Source organism: Panulirus ornatus, chromosome 22 (assembly GCF_036320965.1).
Source record: "Panulirus ornatus isolate Po-2019 chromosome 22, ASM3632096v1, whole genome shotgun sequence".
Classification (NCBI taxonomy): Eukaryota; Metazoa; Arthropoda; class Malacostraca; order Decapoda; family Palinuridae; genus Panulirus; species Panulirus ornatus.
Genome location: NC_092245.1, coordinates 19,512,084 through 19,530,437, shown reverse-complemented (window position 1 = coordinate 19,530,437; position 18,354 = coordinate 19,512,084). Strand labels below are relative to the sequence as shown.

Genomic DNA, 18,354 nt, shown 5'->3' with positions numbered 1-18,354 from the left:
GACTGAAGGCGAGACAAACGCGAATGCTCGTATTACCGAGGTGTAGTCATGTCGGGATATGTGAATGAAGATGATTAAGAGAGTAGTGGGATGCATTGAACATCTGATTGGTGACAAATAATGTTGTTTCAGAAGAGATACATACTGTGTGGACCAGCTGTTTGGAGAATTTGCGTGAAATATATCTAGAGAGAGACAGACTGCACTCTAAATGACATTTAGAATCTCGAGAAACTGCATCCTATAGGGTTGAGAGATGCCCCGTATGTGTTGGGTACGTATTGATGAGGTAAATGGAAAGTTACTCTAATGCAGTGAAGTTTTCATTAGTCCAAGATAAGACACGAGTGTTTGACGCCTTCAAAAGGTAATTCCAGATGGAAAGAGGATGAGAAGAGATTCTTTGTGGGAGACACACCGCTTCCCATCCACTCACCTTCAGCGACAGTCCCCCCCCTTTTTTTTTCGTTTGAAGGCTTTGCAAGAACATCTTATCGAGTACGGAAAAACCTTAAAGAATGTTCATTTGTCATACTGCCTGTTCATAGCCTCCCAAGAAACTGTCAGATTTTTTGTGTTAACTGGTGATGTTCCATCTCCAGCCTTCTCGTGGAATTCATACATTTTTTCGGCATTCCGATTTCAGGCAGTTGTATGGTCAGGATATACAGGAAGTCACAAATCATTTCGGGGGTATCATCATGGCTGGTGTCGGTAGCTTATGGACTCATATTATGCAAAACGGAATGGTTCCAGGAAGCCTTGTAGTTTCAGGTCTCCTCTCTCGCACTATTTCGTCAGCTTCTGTCCAGTAGTCCAATTGAACTTCCACCATGCCGTCACACTGGCCTTCTTGATAATAGCTAACAGTATTCGTGGAAGACTGCAAAACTAAAGTCCCACATCTTGGTGTATGTATAACCACGTTCAGCATAATGGAACTGGCGAAGAACTAGACCACAATACTCTGTTTTGATTGCCACCTACTCTGAAATGGCGTAGGTTTCCGGCCAAATGATGATGCAAGGTTCTTAACAACATAGATTTACTTATCCCTTGTCTTGATAAGAGCAGCCCCACAACGTCCATAGCAACTTGGGAACACCAAACTGGCAAATCTGCTGAGGAGCCATACCTTAGCAGATCTAGTTAAACACGCTCACCAAACCGACTGCGTCTTTTTCAACCACAGACTTCCAGTGGAAGGACTATTACGCATCTCCCTAAGGGTGACATTCTACTTTTTCTTGGCATAATGTCCTGCAAAATGATGTCCTTCAACTGCAAAGTGTCCCACTATACGAACTAATTCTTGGTACTGGGGCTGATGGCCGCTATATTCTCACAAGCAGGTTTGACAAAAACTCTCCTTCGGGTATGCATAATAGGCTGTGGCTCCTGATCCACAGGGACATCCTTCCTCCAGGTGTTCTTGCAAGAGCTGAACCACAAAAATGACGGCTGCTAGGCCCATCCACTAGGCTTGCAACTTAGGCGTGTTTTATGTGTTTGACTCGGCTTGCAGCTTGGTCGTGTTTTAATGTGGTGTTTGACTAGGCTTGCACCTTGGGCGTGTTCTCTGGCAATGCCTGCAATTCTTAGCAACTCTTTGTACCGAGTCGCTTGGTCCATGGTCATGTAGTTACATGATTTCCTGGGTAAATCACACGACCTGCCAACACTGCTGTACACCAGCTGTGGGGCATCTCTTACCAGATCTCTTCCCACTCTCTTCGGCTGACGTGTCACATTGGTCATCATTACATGGAGCTCTGTTGTCGCATTGTCTTTTCATGTCTTAACCACCATTAGCCCCTCTGTGTCGAGTCTTTGCTAAATCAGGCCAAGCCTAGAACATAAACGAGTCTCTTGTGCGGCAGACTACCGGAGGAAGGACGACACGACACTTTTACGATACAATGTTTAAAGTCGGGACACGCGAACAGATGTTTCTCTGGCTACGGTAATGACAACTATATATGAATTACAATCACTGCTTTATAACAGGTTCTGGATATGGTCAATTGTTGTTGCCCTGCGTGATCAGCCTCCTATAGCTTCGTAACCTACGAGACACCTTGGCGTGGCACCTCCCAGCGCCTGCATTCATTCACTTCGCGGCTGGCCCATCTATGCATTACACATCCAGCAATATCCCACTTTTCACAGCCTTACGGTCACTTTTCCAGTGGCTCTCGCTACCGGATTGTCTATCACGTCCTGAGACTTGCGCTGTTTACTTCTCTTTGCATACTGACGGTAACTGACCAAAAGGATGGCTGCTGCCTCTTACATAGGTAGAGTTTGCACGCTCGTGGCAGTCACCTTCAAGTCCTGGGTGATGTCCTTCCTTGTCTGTAGGTTACCTTACACTTTGGGTGAACTGTGCAATGGACTCGACCACCAGTGTGTTATGTAGGCTTCCTTTAGGCTGGCTAGCTTGGCCTGTATCTTGAGAAATGCTGTGTCCGGGACATTGATAAACTGGCTTTGCAGCAGCACGGCCAACATTTCCGGCTGTGTCGTCGGGAATACATTCTTTACAAACTTCAGTACAGTTTTTTCCCTCTTGTTCCGAGCCTGGTTGTGAATTCATATCGGAAGACCGGTCTAATCAAAGACGCTTTAACAATTCTGCAGTGTGTGCCACACTTAGGACACATATAATCTTATATGGAATGATTTACTACTTAGAATGGCTGAAAGCAGTACCATTGTGTTTCTAGTCTTGCCACACTGATATATGAGTTTTTGACTTTTTCCTATATCATAACAGCCTAAAAAGGACCCAGTGGTCTGTTTCACCCCCAACAATTCCTTTTCATGATATGAAGAGAGTAAAGAAACCGACGGGACGAAGGTATGATTCGTGGGTAATTGGCAAACAGGAATAAAAGTCAGGAGAATGCGGAATGATATAGGAAGAACTCTGAAACCACTACAAAGGAGGTGAGAAGGTAATACTATAATGTATCTTGTTCGAGGTAAATGTTGAATAGTGCAATTTTATAGATTTGTAGGGTGCATGATTTCTCATTATAAAGAGCACAAATCAACGTAAAAATTAGACGAGGAACTTTTTTTCTTTAGCATTATTTGGGCGAATAAGAAAGTTCTATACAAAGATGATTTATAAGTAACAATAGAGACTTGGAAAATGCAAGGGATAACGTTGATAAGAAAGCCCTTTTTGAATTATTGGGTCTTTTTTGGTATCTTTGTAAGACTTAAAAGCTGTTAAAGAGTTTTGAATCGGTAAGTGGTAGTTTGAGAGTAAACAGTAGTGTAGGTCACTGAAAAGGAATTTGAGAGCGCGTCAAGGACTGTAAAGTCACTAGTGCTTTAAATGATATAAAGGAACTAGAATATAAAATTATATGAAAATAAGTCATAAAAAACAGCGGCTATTGCAGAAAAATAGAATAATGAACGAATACAGGAATTTTGCTAAGAACGGCTGTTGGTTTACCAACAAGAGAATAATCTAGATAGTTTACATTTTAAACAAGTTATCACTTGATTAGATTGAGTGACGCGGCAATTGAAGAGTTTTAGTGGATATTGACTGCTTAAGGAATTGTCATCATGAGCAAAGTAAAGGTATGATATCTCAGTACTTTCGTTACTGAAAAGGTGTATTGATATTCATGTGATGACTAGTAGACATGTAACGCAAACCATGTAATAGGAGCCCTTACATGTGGGTGAAACAATACACTCAGTTTTACCTTATAATTCTCCTTCTTTCTTAGTTGTGTGAATGGAATTAACACTTATGAAAGTTTTTCAGCTTCAACAGTAAAGTTAATCAATTTGTTGGTGAATTCGGTAGCACTCGCTTTTCCGTAAATTTAAATGGCATGTGTTGTCCATGTGGCAAAACCACGAAATTTCCCGAGATTTACCCGAAATATACCAAATTAACACTGAATATACCATCCCAATTCCCCAGTTTTTTTTTATCCAGACTAACTGGTAAAACAGTGATTAGGTATTTTTATCTTTTTACAGTTTATACCCCACAAGAAATTTCTGGTGTATGAAATCGATATATTTTGAAAGCCTTGGCTTGGAACTATAATACTTATAGATCCTCTTCTGACTGTAGGCCTGTAGGTTAGGTTATTTTAATAGGACGTATACCATCTCTCACCCCTAGGGTGGAAACTAGATTTGCTAATGATTGCTATCAACAGAAAAGATTCATAGGCAAAGGGGAAAAAATATATATTTCTCGTGGGTTCTCTCACTAGATCGGGCTCCCAGATATCAGCACACATTGTATTTTAAGTTTCTCAGAAATTACACTCTCCCATGATGAACTAGATAGTCAAAATGACTGAATCAAAGCCAATACATGTTAATGATTTCAGATAGAACGTCTAGGTATTTCTATAAGAGACCTTTCTGTAACTAGTAATTCAAAATCAAAGCCAATACATGTTCAAGATTTCAGATAGAACGTCTAGGTATTTCTATAGAGACCTTTCTGTAACTTTAGTAAGTCATTCAGAAGCTACATTCAAGGAATTTAGAGGCTGTATACTCAGTAATGACCACTGATGAGCATTGATATGTTAGGATTGACTTATTCAATTTCGTTTCCATGATACTTTGATAGAGTGAACATTGATAAATTTTTGCTTTGACACAAACAAATTGGACTTGACCTAAGCTAGGTTGTACAATAAATCTTCAAGTTAGGTTAGGAATGAAATAACTAGCTGGTTAAAGCTCAGCATTAATGTTACTTTTAGATACTGGGTGATTTTGTTCTGCATTGCTATTATAGTCTGTAGAGAATACAATAACAGTTGCAGAGCACGATATGGAGCATTACAGATACTTGAATTGAAACATTGATATAATTTACATCAAAAGGATGGGTTAGTATATTCTTCTCCCAATTATTTATATCAGAAAAGGACATTAAGCTTATTAGTTCTAAGTGTGGTCCATTTTTATGTTCCTTCCAGCTGAAGTTTTTTCCAAAGATTTAAAGAGTCATTAAGAGAAAAGTGGACTTTCTTATAATTTGATTCAACATGATGAGATGTAAAAACCAAGGAAAACTTCACTATTGGCTATAATCTGTAAAAATTTACTGAGCAGGATGAGAGTTTGTTCACCTGGTTGTGAGCCTCTTCCCATATTATTACATGGCTCAGATAGAACTTAATGATGATGATCATCGAATGCTATTATATCACTACTTTCCCTCAAAACTGCAGTTTATATCATCCCATATAACGACTCATATTTGTGGCTACGAGAGTAGTGGCCAAAATCATATCAACAGAACAAGGAAAGGGCTGCAGCATCATGCAATAAAGAGAGGGATGGTTTAGTTTTTCATTCTGCTTTTGCCAGTAGAGAGATGTACAAAGAACCATCTCAGATATGTGGGCAACACTCCAAACTAAGGAAAGTAAAACCCTGTACATACGAAATGACTGTATAAAAATTACAGCACCTATGCAGCACCATGATCTTTTAGGAAGCAGACCTTGTGATGTTGATTATGCCCCAAGTCTTTATCATTTCCTTGCTACTGATTGTAGTGTAATCTTGAAATCGCCAGAGCCCTGGAGAATGGAACTTAGCAAAACTTCAGCAGAGATACTCATGTACTTTTCAGCATATACTATATAGGATGTTTTGTCTTTATTTCAGGTTGGAATCATAGGAGGCTCGGGCCTTAACAATCCAGAAATATTTGACAGTCCAAGAGAATATGAAGTTCAAACTCCTTTTGGCAATCCATCAGACACCCTGCTGGAAGGCCTGATTGATGGAGTACCATGTGTCTTATTAGCCAGGTATTAATGTGTATATCTTTGACATATTTTCAATTTTTGTTTTTACGTGAAAAAAGTGGCATAAAAAGATGCTTCACTTTACTCTAAGATGTGAAGACAAAGCTACTTGATGGAAAGGATTATTCAGTATATTAACAGAAATGGAAAGAAATGTAATGAATTGATGAGTTTTCATTTTTAAGGAGGGAAATCTGCTTGTTCCTTAAGATGTAATAACAGAAGTAGAGTGGAATTGCAGACCTGTGGGATGCCTGGTGGAAAATGGATCTTGAAAAGAAACTTGAACACCGCATTGAGAATAAACCAGATCTATTTAATCTTCACTGTTATGGATGAAAAAAAAACCTGTTTAAGGCTTAGTAAGTTTGTAAAAGCTTCTGGTTCATGTCCCTTATTACCACTGTATTTGCTGAAACTTTGTAGCTCCTTAGTTTCTGTCCGGAATTCTCGTTTTGATTAAACTGCATTATAAACTTCATTCTGATACTTTATTAATCATACTGATGTCATGTTCTATGGATCTTTTTATACTTTAGTAAGGATTGAAATTAATGGAATTTCATAATCTTGTGGGCTTTTAAGTTTTGGTCTAAACTCCTAAAAGCCATCATGGCATTACTTTATTATGGTATGGCTCAGTATTATTCAGCCTGAACCTCTTATAACAACATGAACAGGTCCAGCAGAGTATTGAAAAAAAAAGATATTTTACATTATATAAGTAGAGCATTTCACCAGATTTCATAGAAGTAGAGCATTTCACCAGATTTCAGTCATAAAGTAAGCTGTTGGAAATATCTTACCAAACCATTTCCCAATGATTAACTATGTTATCACATTTCTGTCTTAGGTTTCAATTGGATTATAAAATCTAGGCTCATAAGCCAAGCACTGGAGCATCTAAGGCTATTCAGCACTCTTAATACATATTTAGAATATTTTTTTAGAAATTCATCGTCACTCAAACAGATGACAGAACAAGAAGGGGAGAAGGAAATGTATAGGAGTGAAAATAGCCTACATGTGTTCGTCTGAGAGTTCAAGCTTGACCTTTGCAGCATGGTTAAACCTATCAGGAAAAGGAAAATTCCCTCTGCCGTAGCTCAAGCCATCACTGCTCCACACAAACCCAACCATGTAGAATGGGGGGATTTTTGTCGCAGGAAAACCTTTTATGAATAACTGATACACATTTTTTGAGGTCACTGGAGTTTAACTGAAGACTTTTGATAGATAGTGATATATATGAATTTAAAAACTAGTGAATAAGGTCATTGGTATGTTATAAATGTTACCTTTTAGTATAGTCTTGCCATCATTTGTACTGTACTGAGAATAATCATGAAATACAGGTTTCCTAATACTGTGGGAGGTAATCAGGTATCTTGGCAAGCTCTCCAATTTCAAAATCAGGGGGCCCAGTAACTTTGTTGAGATCAAGTTATTTCTCCTTGGACTTGTTGTGAGGGTTTTGAGATGGGAATAGAATTAAAAGGTTCTCTGATTAAGGTAGCACAATCAGGTAAAAGATTATTTAAGCCATACAGCTCTGTTTCACCATTGTTGTCCATCCATTTTGACTTCTAGGCTTTTTAAGCCACTACCTAGTCAGTTAGCTCATTACAACTGTGAACTGGAACTCCTGTAGTACTTCAAGGATCTTTCTAAGCAAGATCTTTCTTGATTCCATAGTTATCCATCCTAAGTTCTTGGCTTTGTCTTTGAGCCACTACTTAGTCAAGTAGCTCATTACAAGTATGAACTGGAACTCCCTATTGTACTTTGAGGATCTTGCCAAGCAAGATCTCACTAGATTCCATCGTCCAGAAGTCCCCATTATATATGAAATATTATATTTGCACTTAAATAATGTCTCTTGAAATTTCCTGTTACACCTGACCCCCTTCTTAATGAGATCAGCTCCTCTTATCATTTTTATGAAAGGCTTCATGCACATGTATTTCCTTGAAGGCACGGACGGAAGCATTCCATAATGCCAACAAACATCAACTATCGAGCAAACATTTGGGCCCTGAAGAAGAGTGGCTGTACACATGTTATTGTGTCTACAGCCTGTGGTTCATTACAAGAGCATATTAAGCCAGGTGATTTTGTCATCGTTGACCAGTTCATTGATAGGTAAGCTGACTCTACATGTCACTTTAGCTGAGAAGAAGCTGGTAGGGAAGTAAATTAATGGCTAAATAGAATGCAATACAACATCAAAAAGTTGAATTTTGGTAGAACAATAGGACTTGGCAGTACCTTACTTCAGTTACTTCCTTATCACCCTCCTCCAGAGAGAACTTGCTTTAGCAGTATCTTACTTCAGTTACTTCCTTATCACCCTCCTCTAGAGAGAACTCTGCTTTAGGTGAAGAAAATAGAAATCGTGAGCCAGTATGACCTTCCAGTACCTTGAGAAAATAAAACCAGTTTTATGAATAAAACTAAACATATTTTTGAGGTAACTTTTTGTGCCCAAAATGAATCTGGTTGTTGGTAAGCTTAACATATAAGTTAAGACATTAAGAAAGGTTAAGTGTGTAGTGTGTATATGAGTAGATGGGTCTTCATCTGTTTCCTGGCACTACCTTGCTGACACAGGAAACGGCAATCAAGTTTAATGGACTGAAGTAGGGAATTTTAAACATCTGGGGTAAACCATGGAAAGGTCTGTGGGGTCTGGATGTGGATAGGGAGCTGTGGTTTCAGTGCAGGCAGGTAAGTAAACATGATGCTTGTGAGAACCCTCACGGCAATGTATTTTAGAATTGTACCTTAGAATTTATTTCTGAAGATTTTGATTTGTGTTTGTGTGTGGAATATATTACATTTCTAGAAGCCTGAGAAATAATAACAGTAAACTGATGATCCTTCCTCTTAAAAGCAAAATATCAGAAAATTTTAGAGATTTGTCAGATATAGATACCATATACAACATTGTAGATTAGCTATGTGAAATTTACTACCTTTCTAGGACAACAAAACGTGCACAAACATTCCATGATGGTGAGGAAGGTCATCCTCCTGGGATACTTCACCTTCCAATGGATACTCCATTTTGTCCTGATACTCGAAAGCACCTTGAAACATCCTGCAAGGAGTTAAATTATGCTGTACATCCTACAGGTTGGTCAGTTCAGTATCTACATTTTTTATTTGAACTTTTTGGTATATGATGGGATAGGAATTGAAGAAGTAAATGCATGATCCTATAAAGCTAAGAATTAAAATGGTAGAGTTATGAAGTATGTAAATGAGAACTGTGGTAATTTAAGGTACCTCATTAACAAGAGGCAAAGATTCTAGTACACTAAACATCATGACGTGCTGCCACCACCTCTTTCATATGGGTTATACTGTAAATGTAAGAATTTTTTTCTAATATCACTGCATAATAATCTTGATTATGATTAATGTAGGCTGAAGTGTAGTCAACATTTCTTCAGGAGTAAGGACAGTGAAATGGATGGTGCAATACGTATACAGTAACTAGTTGTGCTGAAGATTTTCAATATATTGATAATCACTGCATATTTTATACATTTTTTATGCTGCACTGCTGAGGATAGCAGGGAAGTACGTCAACCTCAGGGAGTTGGAGGTCCATGCCTTTTTACCTTGCTTGCTAGTATGGGGCCTGGGAACCTTAGTTCTCTTAATATTCCCCTCTTAGCTTAAAAAGAAGTTGAGTGAAAAGCTATGAAAATCTAAATCAGAACAGTTTGAGGTTGAGTTGATGTGAGTGGCAGTTTAAGAATTCATTATTCGGGACTGCCACAGAACTGTGTTGCATTCTGTGTTTAAATTGTGAAAAGAAAGGTGAATTTTGTGGAATGTTTGATTTAAAAATGGCGATGGAGAAAAAGGCTTTAAGGAGAGGGTGGATTTGCTACAAAATAGGGATGAAAGGTAAATAGTGTAGATTACAAAGTTAAGAACAGAGAATTCAAAAGGATAGTTTAAGACTGTTGGGGATGAGAGGTCCTGGGAAGTAAGTTGCTGTTCACCGATGATACAGCTCTGGTGGCTGATTCGAGTGAGATACTGCAGAAGTTGGTGACTAAGTTTGGAAAAGTGTGTGAAAGGAGAAAGTTGAGAGTAAATATGAATAAGAGCAAGGTTATTAGGTTCAGCAGGGTTGAGGGATGAGGTAGTTGGGATGTAAGTTTGAATGGAGAAAAATTGGAAGAAGTAAAGTGTTTTAGATATCTGGGAGTGGACTCAGCCGCAAATGGAACCATGAAAGCGGAAGTGAGTCATAGAGTGGAGGAAGGGGTGAAGGTTATGGGAGTGATAGTGTGTGTGTGGAAAGAGAGTACATTATCTCGGAGAGCAAAAATGAGTATGTTTGAAGGAATAGTAGTTCCAGCAATATTATATGGTTGCAAGGCATGGGCTATAGATGGAGTTGTACAGAGGAGGGTGGATGTGTTAAAAATGAAATGTTTGTATGTATGTGTGAATATGTTGATATGTATATGTACGTGTATGGGCGTTTATGTATATATATGTGCATATGAGTAGATGGGCTGTTCTTTGTGTTTCCTGGTGCTACCTTGCTGACACAGGAAATGGCAATCATTAAAGAAAAAAAAAATGTGTAAGACAAAGATGTGGGAGTAGGAGGGAGAGTAGTTCTTAGAGAGCGTGGGTCTGTGTCGTAAATGCATGATCATGATGTCAGGCATAAGTAATTTGTTTATGTGGGAGTAAGACAGGGAGTAGCTCCTAGAGAGGGTTTGTTTATGAATGAGTTGGTGAGGGAGGTTACTGTGAGGGTCTTGCTGCAAAAGGCATACTCCCTTTAGGGGGCATGGGAAGCGAATCAGTTTCTGTTTGCAATGACATGGATGGTTCGAATGACTGACTGAAAAGTGAAACTTTAGAGGATGGTGACAGCCGTTGGGAATGTGTGTAAATGGAGTTGTAAGTACAGTCCATTCAAAACCCTACCCAACTAATAGAGAGGAAACTTTACTACTTTTTTAGAGGTTTTCTGTACTTGTGCATAATATACTTATTTTCTGTAAGGGTTTTCTTCCTTTCTTTTACTGCAGTGTCCCTCACTATCAGTTATGCAGTTAAAGGATTAAATGTTGCTGTGTTGTATAGATAAAACAAGTTGATGTATATAAGCTGAAGAGAATCTAGAAAACTTTACAAGTAAAAGAATAGAATATCTGAGCTACCTCCAAAGAATAAAATAAAGAAAAAGATAAAGATAATCTCTACATGGCTTGAAATATTTTGAAAAGACAAAAAGTAAAAACATGAAGAGCTTACAGCATATATCTCATATAGGAAAAAATGTGTAATTTGAAGTACAAACACACCTAGAAACACACTGAAATGACATCAAGAAAAATATAAGAATTCTAGATGAAAAAATGGAGACTTCAATGTTCTACCCATTGAGATTAGATATTTATCTGGTAAATAAGTATTAAAACCATCAACTGTAAAGTCTGGCTGGTTGAAGAAAGTGCTAGATCAACCTTAAATTGGTAATTATAGAATTTTAGTGGTCTAACACAACAGCATTGTGAAACAAGCAATGTACATGGTGAGCACTGTGTGATATCTCTACCTCATGTAGAATATTGTGAGTATTTGTGTGAGTACTCTGTCTCTTTCTTTTCATGTGTGATTGTTCTGTAATTTTTTGTAAATGATTAAAAGGACTAAGAATGTCATCCTGATTATTAGTGAGGTATGTAGTGTGCACTGGATAATCTGTCTTCTTGGAATCTGTCAGTGTATATGATAACAGAAGTGTTCCATTAGAATCATATTTTGGTTTAAGAGGATATAGTTACTATTAAGGTAATATTTCAGGTACAGTGGTGACTGTTGAGGGCCCTAGATTCAGCACTAAAGCTGAAAGTCGAATGTTCCAGCTGTGGGGAGGTGATGTTATCAACATGACAACAGTTCCTGAGGTATATTCATCTGGATATTGTATATGTGACCCTTTTAATCCTAAACATTTATCTTGTCCACTTAGGACCAGAGTCCTACACATATACGAAATATGTGATGATTTTTTTTCCCATTTTAAATCTCTCAGAGTAGCCATGAGTCATATATAGATACTAAATGTCATCAGCACCAATAACTCACATGTAGACATTTCATAGGTTTCAGTTACAAGACAAACAATATGGTTGAAGAACCATTGATCAGAGCTTGTATTTACGAGCAATGAGTGTGATACCTGTTCATCTGGCAGCTGCAAACACGTGTAGTGCCTTAGGAAGAAATACAGTGCAAATGTGATGGAGTGTTAATCATTTAGAGGAATATCTAAGCTCTGTTTCGATAGTTGCTGTGGCTGAAACAGACTAACAAGCTGCTTTATGTCTAATGAAACCTAAAAGGAATACAGCTGCCACTTAAGTGTTGTTTTTCTGTTTCAGTGTTTTATGCCTTTTAACCCTTTGGCTCCCAGTTATGACAATGTGTAATACACATTATTCCTTTTCACTGACAAATACAACTATAGTCCACAATTGTAAATCAACAGTTTGTACATACCATGTGCTTCACCATCCCTCTCCAACAAGGAAATTGCAGAGGGTCCCAAAAGGTGCTGATCCCATTTGGTGGCTGGCTGAAACTTCACACACACACACACATGCTGGGACTGAGTCAGCTGATGGCAACCATCCACTTGGTGATTCATTTAATTCTAAACTTCTTACCTTTTTCCCCAGTTATTTTCTTTTTTTTCTTTTAAACTATCCGCCATTTCCCGCATTAGAGAGGTAGCGTTAAGAACAGAGGACTGGGCCTTTGTGGAATATCCTCACCTGGCCCCCCTCTGTTCCTTCTTTTGGAAAATTAAAAAAAGAAAAAAAAAAAAAAAAAAAACGAGAGGGGAGGATTTCCAGCCTCCTGCTCCCTCCCCTTTTAGTCGCCTTCTACGACACGCAGGGAATACGTGGGAAGTATTCTTCATCCCCTATCCCCAGGGATATTTAGGTATAGTATAGATGTTATAATGTTAAGACATGCTCTGTGTGTCATGTATTATGTATGCATTAGGAGAATATAAAAGATGACAAAAGGTTCAGTGGGAAGAGATGAGAGAGGAGGATAAGCTGAATCATCCACTTTAGTTAGGAAAAAAGCAACAGACTGATCAGGTCAGAAAATAGAAGGAAAGGTTGAATTACAGTTGTTGGAGATGCTTTTAGTTAAGGGTCGAAAGGATTTATCAGTATAAGTAGTCAAGTCAGCCCACTGTCTTTTTATGAAAGTGCTTGACTCTTTGAAGAACAGCTTTGCAGCAGTTCCAAGCAGAGATGAAAGTGGAGTGGGTTTCAGGGAAAGGGAAGAATTTCAGTATACAGAGTGAGAGAGTAATTTGTGGCATGTTAGCTTGTAGGCTCATGTTTCACTTTAATACACCGGACATGAGAATATGCTTGAGAGAAATGAGGCACTGTATGCACCAATTCCAATCCATGTACTTTGGAATATGCTTAATGATTATACAGTAATGAGTTTATGTGGGTAGGTGTGGTGTTTTACTGTATAAACTGGTGCTGCCTGTTTTGGTGAAAAATGGGTTTAGAGTAAAATTATTCCTTTAAAAAGGACACTTTAGGATTAATAGAACAGGTTGAATAAGAAAGAATAGTATTCAGAAGAGGGAATAATGATGGTAGTGGTTGATAAAGTGAACTTGTGCTCTGGTAGAATGGTTATGTGGAAAGAATGAAAACAGTGAAAAAACACGTGCACATAGGTGAGATAACTAGAAACCTCTTTAAAGGGTGACCAAAGGTTATGAGTATAGATAATATTTATACATAGAGGTATATCAAATATGGATGAATATATCGTGATTAATGGTTTATAAAGGAGTAGGATGACAGTGCTATTTTTAGGATATACATCTTAAGGTGACTTAGTGTGAAAGCTAATGCATTTACTTACACCAGGTCATCTTAAGCATATTGGATATAAACTGACAGAATGATAAATGTTTTTTTAAAATTGACATTCTTATTTATTAAAAGGTTATTCTTGCTCGAGAGCTTGGCTTATTCTATGCAGCAGTTGCAATGGCAACAGATTATGACTGTTGGAGGGAGGAAGAAGTACCTGTGACTGTGGAGCAAGTTATGGCAACCATAAAGTAAGTGCATTCTTTTGCACAAATTATAAAATCTCATGATTAACCGAGAGAGCACTCGCTTGATAAAACATTTCACCCTTCAAAGTAAATTGTCTTCATGAGAATTCATCCTTTTCAATGACTGATACTTTTAAGGTTAGCAGTTGCTCATTCTATGGGCCCAGTAGCCAAATTGCAGCCTGTGATTTCATGTTGCAGAGGTGAGGTAGTACCAATCGACTAGCCACCACTATATTTCACTTGCTTGAATTTGAACATTGCAGACCTGTTGTCTGATATGTTTCCAAGTGATGTCTTCATTCAAGGCCTTCAGCAATGTCAGATCTGTATCTACCTTTTATTAATATTTCAGAACATGAATTTTAAGTAATTTGTATTTCAAGGACCAGTGCACCTGGAGACTTTGCAAAAGGCAGAAAAAATCCTGGTCTGGGGTGAATATGCAGGAGAGTAAAAGGCATGCACAGGATAGAGTGAATTGGAGTAGTGTGGCAAACAAGGGGCTGTATGCTGTCACTGGAGTGGGGCCTGATTGTGGAAAGGGGGTTGTGCTTTTGGTGTATTTCACATAACAACTAAAGAATGGATGTGAGTGCTTGAGGCCTTTTCTTAACATTTTTCTCTTGCTACCTTTCTGATGTGGAAACAGCAAACCAATATGAAACAAGAAAGAAAGAAATATTGCCTTGTCTGGGACTAGTGTATTTTTGCTTGAAGTTTTTAAACATAAAGTCCCTTACCTTTGGAAAAGTTAATGGTGGTATTCTCTGGTATAAACTTTGCTTAATTTACTCCTAGCCTTTGGTCCCTCTTGAATGTGTAGGAACAGGGAGAAAAAATGAGTTAATGATTTTAGCTGTTAATGGAGAAGGGAGAGAGAAGAATTGATGAGTAATATAAGGGTAAGAGGTTGGATATGTTGGAAAACCTAATTTGACAGGGAAGGGAGTACCTTTGAGTACCTATGTGAGAAGAGGGGAAGACAAGAATACTTACCAAAGATTACTTATGATGAGGTTTTGCCTGAAGAACTCCCTATGCATCTAGTTTACTTCACAATACTTTTGTTTCTTGGTGCCACACATAAACTCTGTAATTGCCTGTTATTAGTTCATCTGGAATTGCTTTAAGCTATTTGTCCAGTCTTCTTTTGAAGGTTTCAGTATTTGCCCCTTGCATACTTCTAATATTGTTGGCCTAAGCATTGAAGAGTTTCTATCTGTCTTGTTGGGCTCTCAAATATTTTGAAATTGACTGCTACTGTCTTGTATACTGACCAGCTAAGCACACTGAAATTAATAAGCTCATGAGAATTAGAAACACTTTAAAAGTGAACTACCATGAGAAAGATCTTGGACTCCAGAAAAAATAGAAACGTAAATGATTTGTTAAGGGCAACAAGAATTCTGTGGAGTATACAAAAGATTCATCATGCAGGTAGGCTCCAAGGACTAGTAAGTAGGATTGAAATTCAGGTTATGAAGGATGAAAAAAAGAAATTATACCTTGGGCAAAGCCCTTGAGCATTCATATCTTTTCCCTTCCTTTTTTTCCAGTTATTCTGTGATTAACAATATCTTGACATTGGAAAGTAACAGGCATGGTGCATCCTCACCTCTTGCACGACATCATTGGCCTGATTAAGGTAGTATAAGGTTATTAATCCTTTTAGATGAACATATAATTGCCTTGTATGTCCATGATGGTTGAGGAGGGTGAATCCTAATAGATACACCCTAATCCAGCAAAGGCGGTTTTAACCTCCCCATGGTCAAGTGCTCTCTTATATGCTTATAGGGCTTTACAGATGAAATTTTTTTTATTCATACTGTAAAACCTATATTTCTCTTCAGCTTTAATAGATTTAACAGGAAGTAATGTGTGTGAACCATTTATCTTGAAAGTTGTATTTTAATTTTTTTTTTTTTTTAGATTAAATGCTGAAAAGGTCATTTTGGTGCTCAGAAACACAATCACCAAGATTGCAGCAGAAGATTGGACAGAAAAAATTGATTTTTTGAAGGTAAAATTTGGAAATGCAATTTTTTTCCCTTACTAAAATTTTGATTCTAACTAGCCTTTGTTGAAAAATACCACTACTGATATGAATTTCATTAATGTTCCCTTTGGTCTGTCCATCTATATCTCTGACGTCTGTTCCAATTAGAACTCCCTCAAGGGGGTGGACACAGCAGTAGTCTTCATAGCTAGTGAACTCTGGTGCAGCTTCTTTGCCTTTAGTGCCTCACCCTCAACAGGCCACTGGCAGAGGGAAACTTAAGCACCGTGTTTGCAGAGGCTCCTACCTAATGTTCCTACAGGCTCCTTCATCCATTATAATAATGATAAGGCAGAAGTAGGTAAATTTTAAATTTAAGTATACAAAGATAATATTTGCATTATGAAAGAGATTCTAGATAAAATTTATTAAAAAGAATTATGGAACACAAGGCAGGACTATTAGGAATACACAATGTTGGTAGAAGTAGTTGGGAGGAACATCAGGTAGGATCCTCTAGAAACACTGTACTAGAGTTGACCTCTGCCAATGGCCTGTTAGGGGTGAGGCATGAAGGCTAAGAGGTGGCACTGGATTTATGATGACACTTGCCATGGCCAGTCTCCTTGAAGGGGTTCCTGTATGAAACAGGCTAGGGATACAGATAGATAGAACGCTCCTCTCATGCATATCTCTAATGTGTATTTTTCTATTACAGAATAGTGTGGAGAGTAACATTATGATACCCACGTAATGTGCATGCCTCAAAAAAAAAAATCCCGAATGGTGATGTTTCAGGACTTTTATGTAATGCATTTTATCAGCTTCCATGGTTTACTCTGGATGTCTTACATACCCTTGTTCAGGCCACTGACAACATGCATTTCAAAATTTTTATGTAATGCATTTTTTCAGCATCCATGGTTACTCTGGATTTTTCACATGCCCTTGTTCAGTCCACTGACAACACACTGTCCCCAGTACACCATTGTTATAATTTACTTTTCAGAACATGCCTTTCACCCTCCTACATGTTCAGGCCCCTATCGCTCAAAATCTTTTCAACTCGCATCCTTCAATCTCCAGTTTGGTCCCCCATTCTCCTTGTTATTATTATTTTTTTGGGGGGGAGGGGGGGAATAGGTTTTTCTTTTTCTTTCAGTGTTAAGATTGGTTGACTCACATAGGATTTTTTTTCTTTTACATTCCAATGAAGTGGGTTACATGATAAATTTGGGTCCGTCAGCACTGGCAGGTCAGAATGTTTGTCTTCTTATTTAATAAGTGCAGAAAGCAGTCTCTAACAAAATTTTGGTTAAAGGGAGCATCAGTATGCCTACGAATATTTTCTACAAATACATGAAAAATATATGGCACAGGAAATTCATATATTGACAACTGGTAACTGACACACAAATATCAGATTTGTATGAATTTCTTTGTAACAAATAATAATAAGGTACAGCAAATACAAATATCTAAATTGAATAAACTTGTGGTTTCACTGTGTACACATTATCTGTTATATGTAATATTGTTACAACACAAAAATAATAATTGCACTAATCTAAATATGATATTAGCTACACAATAATGAAAGATATTGTATTAATCTAAATATGATACTAGCTACACAATATAGAAAACTATACCATCTTAAAATTAAACCAGCAGGTTTATACTTTATGTGATTATCTATGTGTGAATTAATGTGTAATAAAGCTCTTAATTGTCCATGCTTACCCCTTTAATAGTGTGGTTTGACCTCTGTTGAGAATTTGTTTCCCAATACATGTTTTGCTTGATTTTCAAGTCACTCAAAAAGTGCCCTGCTTTGTTGAAGTGTTGTCTGAATAATTATTAAATATAAATCTCTAAGAAATAACAGTACTTACATTTTGATGAAAATACTGTCAGTGATGCAATCATTAAGCTTTTGGTTATATTAGTGTAGTTCTGAAGGTCTTTTGTTATGATTTTTACCAGTTATTTTTTTTTTTTTCATGTGATTGCTGTTTCCTATGTTACAGAGTGTAACATAGTGTATGTAATGTACTGAAACTACAGCTCCCTGTCCACAACCATTCCCCACCTTTTTATAGGAAAAATAATACCTCTCCACCAATATTGCTATCAGGAGAATTTGTGTTGTACTTGAAAACTTCAATGTCTTTTCATCATAGAAAAGCGGTAAATTAAAATGTGATGGAGAATTGACAATGGGGAACTACCTTTGGCAGCCAAAGGGTGAAAAAACTTAAGAGTTTTGGACTGGAGGAAATGCTTTCTTCTTAAAGATGCCATACATCAAGGAAAATGGGACAGCACTGCCATCTCTAGGAATAGCAGATCCCAGTAATGACATGATTAATCTTGTCCCTAAGGAC

At 37.7% G+C, this 18,354-nt stretch overlaps 1 protein-coding gene across 1 annotated transcript; it reads left to right on the top strand.

Annotated features, from left to right (window-relative positions):
* The first annotated feature begins 3,428 nt into the window (after window positions 1-3,428).
* Window positions 3,429-17,701, top strand: Mtap (Methylthioadenosine phosphorylase). The gene is made up of 8 exons (XM_071676262.1): window positions 3,429-3,600; window positions 5,674-5,819; window positions 7,791-7,958; window positions 8,800-8,951; window positions 11,661-11,764; window positions 13,850-13,968; window positions 15,901-15,991; window positions 16,686-17,701. Exons 1-8 carry the CDS (start codon window positions 3,586-3,588, stop codon window positions 16,719-16,721), a joined length of 831 nt encoding a protein of 276 aa, XP_071532363.1. The 5' UTR covers window positions 3,429-3,585; the 3' UTR covers window positions 16,722-17,701.
* The last annotated feature ends 653 nt before the right edge of the window (window positions 17,702-18,354 follow it).